Source organism: Aphis gossypii, chromosome X (assembly GCF_020184175.1).
Source record: "Aphis gossypii isolate Hap1 chromosome X, ASM2018417v2, whole genome shotgun sequence".
Classification (NCBI taxonomy): Eukaryota; Metazoa; Arthropoda; class Insecta; order Hemiptera; family Aphididae; genus Aphis; species Aphis gossypii.
In genome coordinates, this window is record NC_065533.1 from 31,728,961 (window position 1) to 31,746,905 (window position 17,945).

At 31.1% G+C, this 17,945-nt stretch overlaps 1 protein-coding gene across 6 annotated transcripts in view; it reads left to right on the forward strand.

Moving 5' to 3' along the window:
- LOC114124608 (nuclear factor 1 X-type) overlaps positions 1 to 17,945 on the forward strand; it is a 139,519-nt gene that overhangs the window by 103,584 nt on the left and 17,990 nt on the right. For 4 of the 6 annotated variants that reach the window (XM_050208127.1, XM_050208125.1, XM_050208124.1 and 1 more), the window contains one exon: positions 14,458 to 14,553. The exons of the other annotated variants lie outside the window; for them this stretch is intronic. In XM_050208127.1, coding sequence (XP_050064084.1) covers positions 14,458 to 14,553 — 96 coding nt within the window. The remainder of the gene's footprint in view (positions 1 to 14,457; positions 14,554 to 17,945) is intronic. 6 annotated transcript variants of the gene reach the window in all.

A 17,945-nucleotide genomic window follows, 5' to 3' on the forward strand; every position in this document is an offset into this window, starting at 1 on the left:
AAATTAGTAACGATTTCGATCCTGATTGGTACGGTTAATTATAAGTATACTATGTTATAATAGGTTAGGTTGATAAGTACCTATTATACCTACTATGGTTTCATACTTTCATGCCTATAAAAGATGCAAATCGTTCTATGGTATAGTCGAATAATCTAGGTTATGGCTTGTTATATTATATTTTATTATACTTTAAAAGTCTAAAAGCACATATTATACTTAGGAGTCAATCGCAGCGTGTCGTGCATTTTTTTCAATTTTGGAATGTGACTTTTATATGTCTTTCATAAATTGCCCTGCCATACTATTCAATAAAACTAATACCTAGCTGTATTATCAATTTCGTTCCCCCTTCTTCACCCTTAATACTGTACATTTTTTGCATATCAATTCTTTGAAATTTCTGATTAAAATCCTACTAAATTATATAGCTGTGTGGTTGTATTAACTATTAATACAAGATTTAAGATTTAAACATTACGGACTTCTTATGTGAGGTACGATTGATTTTATACTAATTAGTTTCTTATTTAATCTAGTATTTGAAACGCATATGGTAAATAATAAAAAAATATAGCTACCTAATCTATAGGATTCGTCTATTCCCAGTCACTATACTCCACAGCATATTATTTGAAGTTGATAAAAAAAGTATATTTGTTTTTCTTGGTCTACACATGCAACAAAATAATTCAAACACAGCTTCTATCAAAATAGATTTCAATATGGATGGTATATTAAATTATACTGCAGTAGTTTTATGTACAGGCGATACGGCACATCAAACGACAAGCATTGCTGGTTTACTACGTTGAATTCGAGAGAATTTAGTACAAAAATATATATTTATAGCCAACATCGATAGCGCGCTGACTACTTATATATCATCCACATATAATAATATACTCCATCGATGACTAACCCACACCGACTAATAAACAGAAAGTGTGTGGTGTCTTTCGATTTATGTATGTTATCATCTATCGTTGTGTTCGCGATTTAAAACTATTGTAAAGAATGAGTTTAAACGTTTAGTTTTTTAATAGTATAAAATAAAAATACGAGCATTAAAGTTTTAAGTATTAGAAATTATTTAATAATCGGAAAAAGAGTTTTATACATTCATTATTTTATACTTGCATGCATTTATATTTACCTATATATTTACCACTTGATTGGAATCGTAAACCAATATATGAAGGTCTCATTTATAATGAATAATGGTAAATGTTCAAAAATAATTTGTAAAAGTCCTGCCTCATTTCAATTGTAATAATTATTAGTAAACAAGATTTGTCCCCTTACAACTTACGCTCCAGTTAGTTAAGTGCGTATACGAAGGTGGTATATGATGCGTGCAGAGGTTCGAGGGGCACGCGAATGATGATACTTAACCTCATTTTGCTTGCGTGCTTTCGACATTTCATTTATTTATCATATTGGAACACTTGAAAAGACAAATTCACTTGTATAATTTCGTTGTTTGTTTAGTTTTAAAATTTTAGTATTAATAACTACTTATGAACATGTAATTCACTTAATAAAATATATCTATGTATTTTATAATTTATAACAGAATGATGCACGAGATAGGTACTTCATAATGATGAGTTTTTGATACATTTAGAATATCTGAGGTTTAAATTATACGTTTAACATAAATTTTAATTAATATTTGAAGATAGTATAAAAAAACTCAATAAATAATAATATTATCGACATGAAACACAATTACCAGATTCCTAAAATTTTGTTAAATTTAACGTTCCTATTTATAAAACAGCATAAATAGACAAGCTGTGATCTGAAATTATATTCATTATTCGCTTGTGCACCACAGGTACTATAACATTATACAATAATATAATATATTGATAGTCTTAAATGTGATTTATCGGTTATTGATATACATGGCCATAATTTATTGTAAGTAATTATTGGGAATTGCATGTAGTAATATCCAATAATATAATATAATGTATGTATGCACTAACAAACTGTCGACAGCTTTTCAAATCGTGTTGCTTGTAATAATCTGAAAATTTCCGTTTTTATATTATATAATAAAGTGACGTCAGAGCAGTTTAAAAAGGTCGTATCTCACAATAATACGATAATGGTATGTTGAATATAAACGATGTTGAAAAAGGCTAAAAAAAAATAAAACGTCCGATGGAAGCGCATAGTAAACGCCGGATCTGCCGATGGTATTTCCGGTCTTCTCCCTATTCGATATTTTGTCTAACATATACATTATACATATATTAAATTGTTCTTCTGGTCGTTTCACCCACCCTTTCTTGCGAGGCTAAAAAACGTCTTTATACACATGTCGTACGGACTACCCACTGATTTGATTTTTTCACTATTTTTCATCGCTCTATACGTAAAAGTAATATTAAAATCTACTGATAATATGTATGTATATTATATAAACTGTCGTATTAAACTTCTAAATCATAAACATAAAACGTCCATTTTACTGATATACTGTTTCTTAACTATGTATTCAGTAAATAGTAATAATTTAAGCGGACCTCAAAATACTTTTATAATATAAATATTAATAAAAAATATTTACATAAAAAAAAAAAAAAAAAACAAACCTAAAGTAATAGTAACACGCGAATTTATCAATTGCATCCACCTCTGGGTATATGTGACGCGGTGTACAGAACCAACTAACTCTGTCCTCGAAATTGCTAAGTCCGCCCCCGTTACACACACTTGAGATGTATGAAGAATACGCGTACGACTTTTCATGTTGGCCACACGTAATATTAAAAAAAAAATAGACATATTTTTTTTTCTCGCCGAATCTTTTTCATTACTTAGCACAACGGCAAATTTACGATCCATGTATGTGGTGCATGTACGCCGCGTTGATATTTTAATATGACTTCTTTACGTAGTTTCATTTTTTTTTTTTTTTGTTGCCCTCTCTTTCTTTTTCTCTGCATGCAACTTATACATAATATGTGTATAGCATTTATGCAGTGCGACGTTCGCTAATTGAAGGAAAAGTTTTCGAGTTTAAAACGTGATTTGTGTGAACTCGTACACATAATGGGTACCTATATATGCGAGCGAGGGTCCTCGGTATCGGTAATATCGACGATATAATAATACCGCCGCCGCTATAAAAAAAAAATACGCATGGCGTGTGATATACTGATATACATGCGTTCTCCCTTATTAGCTGCACCGCGTAGGCCGTTGGTTTAACGGGTTTTTTGTTTTCTTTTTTCCCCACTCTTTCTTTCGTCGGGGTTTCATTTAATGTTTTTTATTACCGACGACGCGGTCTCCTTCGGTGCTAACTTGGCGGTGGTATAAACAATCTCTGTGCGCGGAGTAAGAGAGAAAAAGTCGATACCATGAATCACAGCAGCGGCGCCGTCGGGGAGCTGCTGCAGCTGCGGCGGGAGATTGAAAAAACGGCCATATACACCACGTGTGTGTTTTACAGTTATTATTATTATTATTGTTTTTGTTGTTAGTTAGACGAATAATAATTATCGTACCGCGCCGACTTACATAAATGTCCCACGAACGCGACGATTTCGAGTTATTAAAATATATTTATGATATTATGCGTGTTTCACGATAATGTATATATAGTATGTAATATATGTACGCGTGTGTATTATATTTGCCCCGGATCGTCTCGCGCGAAAACCGCCGCGACTTACCCGCGATTTTAATCTGTAAATTATTGTGTACGTGCTAGTCATCGCGGAAGATATGGCTAAATTTTCCATATGAGTTCCGTTTCCGAACGAACGAACATTTAAATATACATTATATAGTGTACTGGGCCACCGCGCGGGTGCATATATACATATATATATATATATTATCCACACGCGGAACAATATAAGCGACGTGTGAGTATATAACATAATAATATATAGAGTGAGAAGCGATTCTCGCGCATTGTTTGACGTCGCGCCCTTTATTCTTTTTTACGCGCTCGCGCACATATATAAATTCATTTCTTTCACAGCCCGAGCCCATAGCGCACGACCGTATACCTATATTTACATCATATGTTATGTGCTCGGATACGACGGCCGGCCAACGACGACGACACGCTTATAGTATGCGTATACATAAGAAAAACCCTATAACTCATTCGATGCTCTCTATATCGATCCGCACGCGCTAAACACAGCAACACTGCTGCACGAGCGCAATTTTATTATCTCGGCGTTTAAAGGAAGAAAAGGTGTCGGACCAAATGGGATAGAATATAAAAGTACGCGTACGTACGGCGTTAACGGCGTGGTGAAGGGGACACGCCGCGCTCACGTCGTCGCTCCTTTGTGTCATCCGATGTCGCACCGACCACGGTCTCTCCTAATAATACGGTATTACGTTTTATATTATAATATATTATATTATACGGATGGCGACCAAAACGTTGTCCTCGTCGTTGTCTGTAAAAAATTTATTCGAGATTTTAAACCTAGGTTGAACTCATGGCAAACGCTGTAGTTCTCCACTGCGATCTAAAATTAAAAACAATAAATGAACGTGTAAAAAAAGTCGTTATAAAAAAATCCCGTTCTAGCTCTATTGTTAGTAACGCGTCCTTATTCCTTCTCACTACCTCAAAACATCTACCAACGTCGTAAAATAAATTGGTACAGAGTTATGTTATAATAAAAGTCTAGTCAAACTTGTATTCTGAAGTTATGTTAACTGATTTACTTTTCACGTGTTTCGTGTTTATTGTGCTAAATCTTACTTAACAATGTTAAAACAATGCTAATTAACAAGTGCTTACATACTTAGAGGACATTAAATTCGCATGTGTGTTGTTTCAGTGTTGATAACACATAACACGACAAATTTTACAAGTTTCACTCCGTTATTTTTAGTATTTGAGTGAATTGACCTATTATTAAATTTAAAGGTTAGAAATAACATCTAAGACAACATAGAAAAGACATTTAAAATTCTAAAATTCGCATAACTTGATTCAAAACTAAAATATTGATCAATTCGCTTTATTATTAAAAATCAACCGGGTATACTATGTTCTTTTGTAAGTATAAAAACACACATCTAACATTTTATTATTAACTCTATATTATTTCTTAAAGTGTTTTCCGACGTGCGTTATTCAAAATGTTCGTTTTGTCAAACCACATACGTTGTCATTTGATTATTCAACTCGATTTTTATCGTCTAAACTCTAAGACCATCGCGATGAATATATAAACACCAGAACACGTGTTTTTATAAAATGATGTTTGTCATAGTACAGACTATAGGACTTATCTTTAAATGGATTATATTTTATTAACATAACTTTCCCTATTATACCTTATAGTATATCTTAAAAATGTTGATTTAAAAAAAAGAAAACATGATTTATTTAAGTTTAATTCAATCTTACTCAAAAAAAGTATATTTGTTATAGCTATAATACATATATATAATATATATATATGTGATTCATTAGAAAATAAAAAACATTAAAAAAAAATATGCACATCCATCACTTGACCGTCTTTCGATTCCATAAATAATATCACAATTACAATATTATATACATATTACATTGTGTATACGGAGTTTCGTTCCGCTCACATTCAAAATTCGTAAGACGAGATAGTTTTGCAGTTCCGAAAATAGTAAAGGAACGTAATTATATTAAGCAATTAAAAGACGCGCGCGATAAAATACGTAATAAACTTATTAAATTATTAGTATTATTATTATTTTAATTTTATGTAATGGACATTATGGTCGCTTGCGAGGCCGTCAAGTAGTAATTTATCTAAACGAAATTTGACGGTTCATATACAATTTTACAAACTCCAATTTAATATAATGCGTGTCTTACGTTTATAAAATACACTCGAGTGTGCTGACCGGATATTTCCTTGATCTTGTTCCAAAAATCTATGCGGTGTATATAACCTCGATTACGTCGTTCCCGAACATTCTGAAATAGTGGCATTATTATTATTTTTGTTCAAACGAACGCGTATATTATAAGTGTATTATACCATTATAATATTATGCAAATCATACATAGGCTATTTTTTTTTTGTTTTATAACTCACATCTGTTTTGTCATAAACTCGTAACTAACGAATCGTGATTGTATACATGCGTATTAGACCGATCGAATGCAAAGTTGTCACGAGCATTTGAACAGTATTTGATTTATATGGAAGGCGCTATCGAGTACATCGTAATAATATTCATTTACGCATCAACGTATTTGTATTGTGAATTATATGCGTAATAATATGTGATCTGCCCACATTCCCCCGCGCGTCATAGATATATAATAGGATTGTCGTCGTATAATTTAGATATTGATCGAGGGTTGCAAGAAAACACTATATTATTTATTAGTTTTAAATTATTACAGAAAAATTCGCAATCGGTTATTTTAGAAAATGAATATACTAGGTTTCGTGGTTCCTTTTATCTACCATGGTAATGATTTTTCTAAAACTCTATCTTTGATAAAGATGATAATATTATCTGTAGCCAATAATAATAATAATTTCTAATTTTTCGTATAACTATAATTTTTCTATATTTATTCAAATTCTACTATTGTTAAATAATAATAATTGTATTTTTTAAAAGAACATCATAATATGTGCTTAATTTGAGTTTAAAGTTTAATGTGGCGTGTATAGAAACCAGACTAGTAAGTACATATTAATGCATTAAGCGAATATTTTTGTCTTTTATTGCAAGTTCTTTTTAAATTAAGCTTTGGTCATATTAATATTGAACTCTAAATATTTTACAATACATTCTGTTCAATAATAATTATTAGTTGTAGGTATACCTATAAGTTTCTGATATGCCGTAAATGAAATGTTTCCTCAATAATCTATTCGCGTGCACTTTCCCTTTTCTATTATGTTCAGATTAACTTATTGATTTCGTTTATATATTGTAATTATCTATTTTAAAATAATTATAACAATAATAAGGTGTTTAAGTATAGCTCGAAAGTTATGAATGCATACAAACATATATAATTTAATTGCTACAATATGCTTTCCAACTTTGAATCTATAAAAACAATTTATTATTTATATAATTTGCATGTGCGTGTAACAGATATTATAGGCATAACTGCATAAGGTATAAGTTGAGTTGCATCCAATCTCAAAATCGTATAGCGAAACACTAAAATATTGCCGGTATAAAGTTTCGAATTTATTTATCACCCCCGATGCCCAAGTCATTTCAATATAATATGTCTAGTAAAAAATATTATATATACTAAAAAAATTCAAACCATTATCTAATACCTGGATACAAAATATCGTAGTCAGGTTCGCGTTAAAAATCATCTCATGGAAACGGTTATGGTAACCACCTAAGGCCAAGTCTCCCTTCTATATTAATATATTACGTACCGATTACAGAGCACCTCGGCGAGGGTAAAAGAAAAGAAAAAGAACTTTTAACGAGTATACGGGGAGAGAAATTATACACGAACCGAGATTTATTTACTGAGAATTACGAGTATTTTTGGCCTACATAGGCTATGTATATAATATATACGCACTGCAATAACGTATAAAATGTTATGCGCAGTCGTGTTACGTCTAGAAAGTTTGGAGCCCCTAAATTTTCTGTGGGGATCACCGCAACGACGATTAGAGATTAACTTAATGTACGTAACACGCTTACATATATACCGCGTGCGCTGTTAAGTGTTATCGTCGCAGCACGTTATCGCGTATAACCTACCAAAATGTGTGTGTATACTTACCACTTGGTTAAGTATCGTGTCATCATCGTAGTACCTTATCGCGTGTATTTATACCTGTATACAATAAACACATATATATATATGTGTACAGGGAATCTAACAGTGTTTGATCTCGTACTCGCGGTATAGTCCGTCCGCGTCTCACGCCTACCAAACATTCGATTTCTAATCGTTTCTTAGCCGAACTCAAAAACTTACTATCAGAATACTTTATGGAAAATTATGAGTAGTTTTCGAAATATTTTTATAAGTTAGCACTGTTTTGATTCTGTAAATGATGGCAGATTTTTTCAGAAATGCGAAAACAGATAATATTTAGTATTAAGTAATAATCGCGATTGAAGCGCTCTTGTTTGATAATATACAGTACGAACACATACTGTGAGACGTTTTGTATAGAAATAATACTATCGCCGCCGAGGATTTAGGTAGAGAATTTTCATACATTTTCGCGAATTCCACGCCGTACGATACATCTACCTATACAGTAATCATTCCGACGATTAATGTCACGAATTCGAGTTATGTATGATATTATACGGCTGATGAAGTAGTATTGAGAAAATTATAATACATGGTTTTTATCCTATAATAGTAGGTATATGGCTGCAGTAGTTCTATGCGTTTTTTATCGAAGCAAAATGTTTCTATAAAATATCGATCGTGCCTGATTTTAAATCAAATAACACAAGACTCGTATTAAAGTGATTTGCTTTATTTTTTTTTTTTAACTGAATCTTTTTATTCCTCGATTCCATGTGCCCGTAAATTATTATGCTCAGCAACATTTTGGTCGCGTCGTAGTTTTTAAAAGCAAATGCGACACATGCATATAATATATTATCGTACGTGTATTTCAATTGAAATGTCAGTCTATAAAATATATACATTTTTTTAATTTCGTTCTTTCATCATTTGAAAAAAAAACCTAGTCATGAATTATATACACGTCTTAATAGTTGTAGTTATTTTTATTTATATGTATTTTTAACTAAACGGATTATATAAATTATTTCTTCTATAATTTTAACAATATATATATTAGTGAATTTTTAATTTAATGAATATTTTTACGATGAAGTAAACTTTTACACTTACATTCGATTGTATAACTAACGCATTTTATGTACCCACATACTCATCGCAATCCGTAAAATTGAGTAATTTATTATAAATTTGTTATAAAAAAATAAACAAAACAGGTCATTCTAAACAGTTCTGTTTAATTACTAATTGTCCTTTTAAGAAAAAATAATAATGATAGTTTTATAATATTATACATTTTAATTATTGAATGCATCTATTTAATGTTCCATTTATTTTAAAGTAACATACTGATACTTACTTATTTTTTTTTTTTTTATTATATGATATTAAATTTTATAATTATAACTAATTATTTATTAATGTTGTCAGAAAAAAATGTATTCTTTGTGTTTTTTAAACTATTTTTTACGTCATTTTCTTTTTAATATTTATATAGTTAAATTTAGATAGTGTCACAGTTGCATAAAATTAATGTAAAGAAAAAATGTATATCAAAGTCGTATTAATTATGCGTAGGTATTTTTTGCGTTCTGACATTGTTTCAACTTTGAAATATAAATATTATCATTGAAACAATTTCATAAACTTTCGGAATATCGTGACAATTTTATTCGTGATTAATTTCAATAAAATTTGCTCAAAATGTAGTTTTGAATAAAGCTAACGAATATATATAACACGCAATATTCAAACATAGTTCAATTTCTTAAACTATCGTAAGAAAAGTATATTTTTTGTAAACGTAATTTAATACTCAAGAAATTGACATCGAAGTCGTGACCCGAGTTTTTTCAAAGATGTGTGGGAGTCCATTTTGCGATTTGTGTGCAAAACGTTACTAAACGTTCTTCATATTACAATGCTATCATTATTGTATTATTACAATGCTAAATTATCATCAAAAATTTTAATTATAACTGATAATTTATCTATATTATATTTTATAATTTAAAGAATTATAATTAATACTATTCTCAATAAATTGCGTTTATGGACATATAAAAAGTATTAGTCTAGAAAAATTGAATTGATATAAATATTGTATGCTTCTTACATACGATATACCTATAAATTGATTTCGGAATTTCTACTATAGCGACTGCGATGCGTATAGATGTCCCTCAGAAACTACCATCTATGTAATACATAACATATAAAATATTATTACTATCGCGTGGCCCACGAGTGTAGGTGATATATACGTATATAATATACAATAATATATTATTACGTGTACAACGCGCTCGCGCTTTCAAGGAGAAGAGATTACGCTGGCACATTATAATATATTATTATTTTATTATAAAAAAAAAACACGGTATCCTCCTCCTCATCCGAATGAAAAGGAGCAAAAGGATATAAGAGGAGTTGATTTCCATATAAATCAACGGGAGACACCCGTTAGTGTATATATACGTAATAATATATATTATACTCACTCACACATGTATGCGCGTGCATACGAGAGGCGTGAAGTCGGCGGCGATCGTTTAGTGCGCGCGAGATGCAAATTCTTGGGTGAAAATCGTATCCAACGGGTCGTTATGGACCATTTGCCTTTGCGGAGGCCCCTCCGATATCGTCTAAATACTATACTTTGATATTGTGTCTATAGGTACTTACTTTTTTTTATTCTTTTCGCACAAACTTTTGCAGTCATCGCTCTGATTTCATTCACATGAAATAACGAAATTAAATACAAAGTTTCTCTAAGGTATATCTTTATCGAAAAATATTAAAAGTGTACTAAGAATCAATTCTTCAAGACTCAGCTTCGATGAGAATCAAAAATTTTAATTAACCTAATAATTTAATACATTTAAATAAAAATCCAACTTTTATTAAACAAATACTCATTACTCGTATTGAATGAAGCGTATCCACCCAATGTAGCTTGTAAAAATATAGCATTGTAATATATTTATATTGTCATACGCAATAAAAATATTAAATATTATAAATGTTAACTTTGTTGTATTAAACACTACTATAATAACGATTTCGTCATAATTAAATAAATAATAAATTAACGATAGGAGAAATAAATAGGTGTAATCAATTTCATTTTTTATCAACATTAATTATATAACATTTAAGAATATATCGTTGTTTCTCGATTTGCCCATGTGTCATACGCAACAATCAGACGTGCACCATCCCTTGATTGCGATTTTCCACTCCTTGACCGTTATAATCATTATTCATTACTTTTGAACGCTATGCGCCAATGTTATACGTCACATACGTTATTTCGATTTCGGAGCACGTCGTAGTCGATAACAGTGGCGAATGATAAACCGCAGAATCGCCAGACACCGGCCTGTAGAGTACCTATATTATATGATGGAATAGTGATATATTGTACATCGGTGTTGAACCAACGGGCACAATAACAAAAAGGGAAAATGCTAAAAAAAGGGAGAAAACACATTCTCTCGAACATCCAACGACGTGAATATACGTGTTTATAGTAACGATGCCCTGCTATAAATACGTAAACATATAAATCTGCACCCATCAACAGGGATGCCTATAATAATTCTATTTTATTATTATTATTGTAACCATTGACCCGGTTATTGTTTATGTTACATAATATTATCGTGTTGCGGCTTATGTTATATTATATATACATATATATTTACACCCTCCCTGCACGTACGTGTTAACATCTACGCCCGATCCTGAAATGTGCGTTTTATTTCTCTTCCCTTCAATATTAATAATATTATATGCACGTGCGCTTAATGATTTAGGTATAGGTACTTAGATTATAGGTAGTAAGTAAATACCCGTCCATAAAACCGATAACGTTCAGCTATTCTAGAAAGTAAAAATCAATTATGGTGTTATTATCATACAATATATTATATTATATTGGTTTATACCCCCATCAACCTGCTGCTGTAGACACTCGAAAAAGAAAAACACCAAGGGGATAAAACTTTTATAGGTTACAAATTATTACATTTTTTTAACATAATGATTTTTTAGCTTATCCCAGAAAGTTTGCATTTGACGTAAAGCTTAGCATAAATGTTTCATTCGGCGTGTGCAGCAAACGGTCCATAATATTAAATCGTGCTTGCTATCTTTTTGAGCCTGCAGATGTCTTTGACCTAACACAAATATTATTACTATACTTATATATCTATGGAATATACCGCTTAGATAAAATATTTTTAGTTTTCATAAAAGACAAAATTATCAAAAGTGATAATCAGTAATAAACATAAACCATCAAAAAGCTTAGTACTTAATAGTTGGTTTTCGTAGGACTGTATTAGTATATATTTTAAAATTCAAAATCAAAATGCATTACGAATTTCAGAGAACAATACAACTGTTTGTTGCCTTTATTTTACCTAATGGCTTATCGACACATTTTAGCATTTGGAATAGGTTTGCGTCGCAGTGGTGTTGATCAACTATCGGAAAGCAAAATATTCTAAAAATAGGTAAAACAAAAATAATAATTAAAACCACAAGGAGGTAATAGCAAATATTATAAATTATAATTAAATTAATAATTAACACGTTTCAATAATCTAAGTTAGACTAAGTATTAACTACTAGATACAGACTGAAGTGATATTGGGTGATGTAGTAGTAATCCATTCGTAGGGATGTTTTTGGAAAAATTTAGGCAGGAATCACAACAAAATTAATCGTATGTAATGAACGGAGTAGTATTCATTTATAGGTAAATAAAGTGATTAATTTAACGTACTATACTTATTATTTCAAAAATTATTAAAGTTAATTAATGTATAATATAATTTTAAGTCGTATAAACAACACTTTTTTAAGAAAATAAGTACTTTTTACTGATCTAAAATATATCGTACAGTGTTTTCGTAATAATCGTATTTTTATAATTTTAATTTAAGAAATGAAATAATCTATAATGATATGATTTATATTTATCTCTGGTGGTGGATGCGCTAAGATAAAAAAAAATCTTATCAGGTGTAATAGGTCATTAGTTAATATTCAGTATACTTGAGACTCTTTAATGCTTTTTATTCGAATTTTCAAAAATTTCATACCACCGTATACTTGATATACTATTATCGAATAGAGCAGAATGAAATAAAAATAAAACACTCGCGTTGTTTGTGTTTTAGTTAATATATACTTTCGATAGCCATAATAAATAGTGTACAACTGTAATCTGCATCATGTCGGTTAATATCAACATTAAGCATCCACGACTACATACATACGAGTATATTATATATAGTTATATAAATATTAAAATAAATGTATTTAGAAACGGTTTAGTAAGTAATCTCATCTATCTAATCCACAAAAGTAATTTTCCGTTACATGGCAAAAATTAATTTTAAATATTAGTAACTGAATTGAGTCGATTTTTAAGTGATTTCGTAAAAAATAACTGAGTATTGGTATATTATATGTGATCGAATTATTAACTCGATTAGAACTGTCCCATACTATATATATTTGATATATTTTTAGCGTTGAAAAATACTATATAACAACTAAAAAATCAAAATCAAAGCGTTAATAATTTAACACATAACTTCACATCGTAAATCGTATTTACTTGAATCATTTTTTTTTCGAAAACGACTCTATCATCGCTCAAATATCTGTCCATGACTTAAACTTGTGTATAACATATATAGTATCATGCGTATGTAAAGACGTCATTCTCTCGATTATTAAATGTATATTATGCATTCCTACAATATGTAATTTTATATTGATATCTTATTCGTCGATTATTTAAAAACACTTAAATAACGTCATGATTTACGTACCTACATATATAATAATATTATGAACGTCTATATTTGTTTAGGTACTTAATCATGTTCGAATACACTACAGTGAATATATATAAAAATTCAGATACCACATTCATAGTTTATGTCGATAACATCTGCAACGTTTACTATGTATATAATGTAATAATAATAATAATTCATGTTCTGCAGTCCGCTGCAGAGAAATGTTCTCATCCCGACGACCGCTTAAAACCGAAACGGCGGCGGCGTCACGCCGCAATCGCGTGTACCCGGTAGACTAACACATAGTAATATACACATATACATTATTATACGGTTCGCCCCCTTTACGAATCCGCATAATATAATGTAATTAATTTTTTACGTCCGTTTCTCGGCATCGTTTATAATGTATATGAGAGTGTGTGTGTGTGTGTATGTGACTCGGGCCCGTTCGTATAGGATTTAATCTGATCTCTCCGGTTGCAGCGTCTTATCCACAGTACAAGTCGTGTATATATATATATATGTTTGTTTTCATGTGCCAAAGTTAATTCTTCAAATATCAACTGGGCATTTAAACCGTCGACGCGATCGTTTTCGGTAGTAGGACTTTCAGACGTCCAACGGACTCTCCGCTCACGAAAAAGTCGTTTTCACAATACACCCAACCCATGCAATCATTCCTAGGTTAAAGGCTATGTACATTTGTAACGGCGAAAACGTGGGTGGGTGGAGGGCGAAGTAAAGTCGAAATAAAAAGAGCTAGTTATATTATATAGTTGTCATTCGGAGATATTATAATACATAGGTACCTATCTACATTTGTTCATCTCACACACGTTTTATTTTGTTCAACGGTTGTTTTCATTTTTTTTTTCTGGTTTGTTGCAGGCTATTCGCACAACCCCTATAACGGTGTGGTATGCAACGATAACATTTTAGCGACCGGAGTTTTTTCGTCCAAAGAACTTTGGAGGCTTTCCAAAGGTAGGGAACCACAAAAATAATAATAATAATAATAATATAGGTACAACAGACGTAGGAGAGGGTTATAGCCCGTGGCCGTATATATTTAATACACATAATGCACACTAGTCACTATTATATGATATGACGCATATACGTATATAATAATAATACTAGCTGTACATTATACATGCACACATCGAGCTAAAAATAAAAATGAGCGACGCGTATCTTCTTCTTCTTTATCCGCACGATTTTTCTTAAAATTGCACGTTATTTCTACAAGGAGTAAAAAAAAAACACTAGACATCGTTATCGTCGTCACCGTACAATATTATATAGGTACGACATAAACCGAGGTTATCTCATCACCAATTTATTATAAATATCTTTATAACACGTACACCTCACCACACACACCAGAGTACTATATACGATGATATATGATGTACAATAACGCATTTTATATTTTAATACGTCACAGTGCAGTCACTGCCAACGACACAATGTAAATTTATAATAAAATTGTCGTTCAGTTGATCGGTACCCATGAAAATATAATAAAACTTTAAACGTTTTCGGTAATAATGACTGTTGTTAAGACGCAATAATTTATAATTTAATATTATGATGCCGTGCTCAAACTACCCAATGTCATCAATGTAATTATTCAATTAAATGAAACTTTCAATAACTAACCGTCTCTTATTATGGAGATAGTCTTGCGCCGACGACGTTTCGTTCTCGCCTTATGTGAATGTGCGTACGCGTTTCAATCGCCCTCGGACTCTAATAATATAATATCGATTGATATATTTATATTTATATACACGTGCGGCTTATTATTATTATTATTATTAATAGTATACATCGACGACTAGCACATGGCGTTCATAAAAATATAACGCCTACTCATAAATCGAGTAGTTTTGACGAAAATAAAAAAAAACGAATACGAAAACCGACCTAAAACTCAAAGCGTGAGTTGCAGCACTAGCTGCAGTGGAGTGAGTTGTAGAGCGTGGAGTTTTTATCTATAAATATAGATCATGCATTGTAGAATTTAACATTTTAAGCTAAACACACATATTACATTAATATGTACGATTGTTGTTTCGATTACTAATTTTTGATTGTGTACGAAAAATTGAATAAAAAAAAAATTCGAGTAGGTACACTTATCTAACGATTTCTGTCGAGTAGAATTTTTATTTTCTGGAGCATTTTACTACAAATTACTTGTGTTGACATTCACAGTTGATTTCCGATTATTAATTGAATTATATATTTTTAACAAATGGTAACCCGTGTATAAAATCGATACTAATTGTATAATATTATATTAGTTGAACCATAAAAAAAATCAATTTGAAGTGTGTATGAGTGTACATGGCCATTGGCCTTATATTATATCGACATGTTTTCGAACAATAAATTATTTTATTTTTCTCGAAATGTATACTAAATTTATAACGCATTCATATGCATCCCTTCGACATATTAAATAACAATTCATATTTCACGGTTGAAAAAATGCATTTAAACTTTGAACCATATGCGCTTCGAAAGATGTATTTTTATTTGCGATTTAGAATCGTAAAACGTAAAGTCTTATTTTCTATGTAGTATTATAAATGATATATATAAGTCGTCTGGCTTGCACAGTATATGATATATTATTGCAGCGATTTCAGAAGAAAGAAAATATTTATTCGGATTAATATATTAGAACGATATTATAAATGCAGAACGAACTCGAATCAATGGAACGAAGTCGTATTTCTACAGCTTATAATAATAATTTAAATAATATAATGTATAGTCGTTGAAATTAAAAAGAGAAGTCTCGTTGAAAATACAGTTTTAATATTGTGCCAAAGAAACACGCAGAAGGTCTATAGACTATATAGTAATCAACGGCTACTAAATGACCGTCCGTTCACGCTGCAGTATTTAACGCCTCCATAATAAATGATGCTAGTAAGTATGGGCGCACATAGGTAATATTTTAGGGGGGTCAAAATAAAAAAATTCTCAAATGTTAAATAATAAAGATAATAATTATACTATGGTAATATCATGGTAATATCTATTGAGCTACAAGTTCATAATTTTTTTGTCCAGGGGGGCAAGTGCCCCATCTGATCCCCTCCAATGGACGCCCATGCTATAGTGAGATACAATATTTCGGGATACTGCTGTACATTATATTTATAAATATTATAATCAGATTACCGAAAACCGTTTAAGTGTAATTATATTTTTGTTATATTTCAGTACGAAAAGTTAATTGATAAATCATAGTCGCTACAAGTATTCAGTCGCAATTTAAACGTATTACAGATATTTTTTCAAATAGTACCTCACGGCTCATCTATATTGCACTCGTTAACTTTGAAACCTTACTGGATAGAAGAGACGCTTTGATGTAACATGCAACACCTGATCTAATATTTTTTCCAATGAAAATACTTTAGTATCGATTAACTGAAACAATCGATTACAGTAATTACTACGGTTTACGTGAATCGCTAAAGTGATTATTTCATGACACTTTTTTTTCTATCGTTCTATTATTTATTATCGCACAATACATTATAACTTTTAAGAGCTTCTAGGAGCAACATATTATTTCAATTTCCTGGGAATCTTCAAATAAATTCTCGGTCAAACTATAATTCTAATACAATCAAAAATATATAATATGATACCTTATCACTCGATCACCTGTCTGTTTAAGTTCCATTACGACTTAGTCACTTAGATACTTTATCCAATATGTTTATTAAATATAATTATGCTTAACAGATGCTCAGAAATTTTTAAATACTTTTAATCGTGATTTTTTGCATTTAAAAATCGTATAAATCATTTTAAGCAGTCTGACGAGATTTTCCGGTACATCTCGTAATCGATTCAATCGGGAGCCGCTGCCACCGCACTACGTCAAAAACTCTCGAGTCTACGAGTTTTTTTTTTAAGTTCATATCTTTCCGCGTATATTGAAACATTTCGCACAGTATACGCGACTGCATATTATATACATATCTCCTCCTCATAATAATATATATTTTCTATGTGTGTGTGTGTATCTTAACGCGTGGTCCCCACCGCCTGTCCACCCGCAACACACCACCCTCGGCCGCGTGCGAGCTCTGCCTCCTCCACTGTACATAGGAAGATCGCCTGTTTCAAAGTCGTAAGTCATCCATTGGTATCCGCAACATTTGCTGGCACACAACATTGCCCCTTTTAAGGATTAGACCGAGGAGAGACGGCACGCACACACACATACATGTATATGTATAATATTATCCACGAGTAAAGGGGTGACGTATCATTTTCCGCGCGTACACACGTGCGACCAAATTGTTCGGATGCAAAACCCGACAATTGTTTGCGTTTTGTGTATT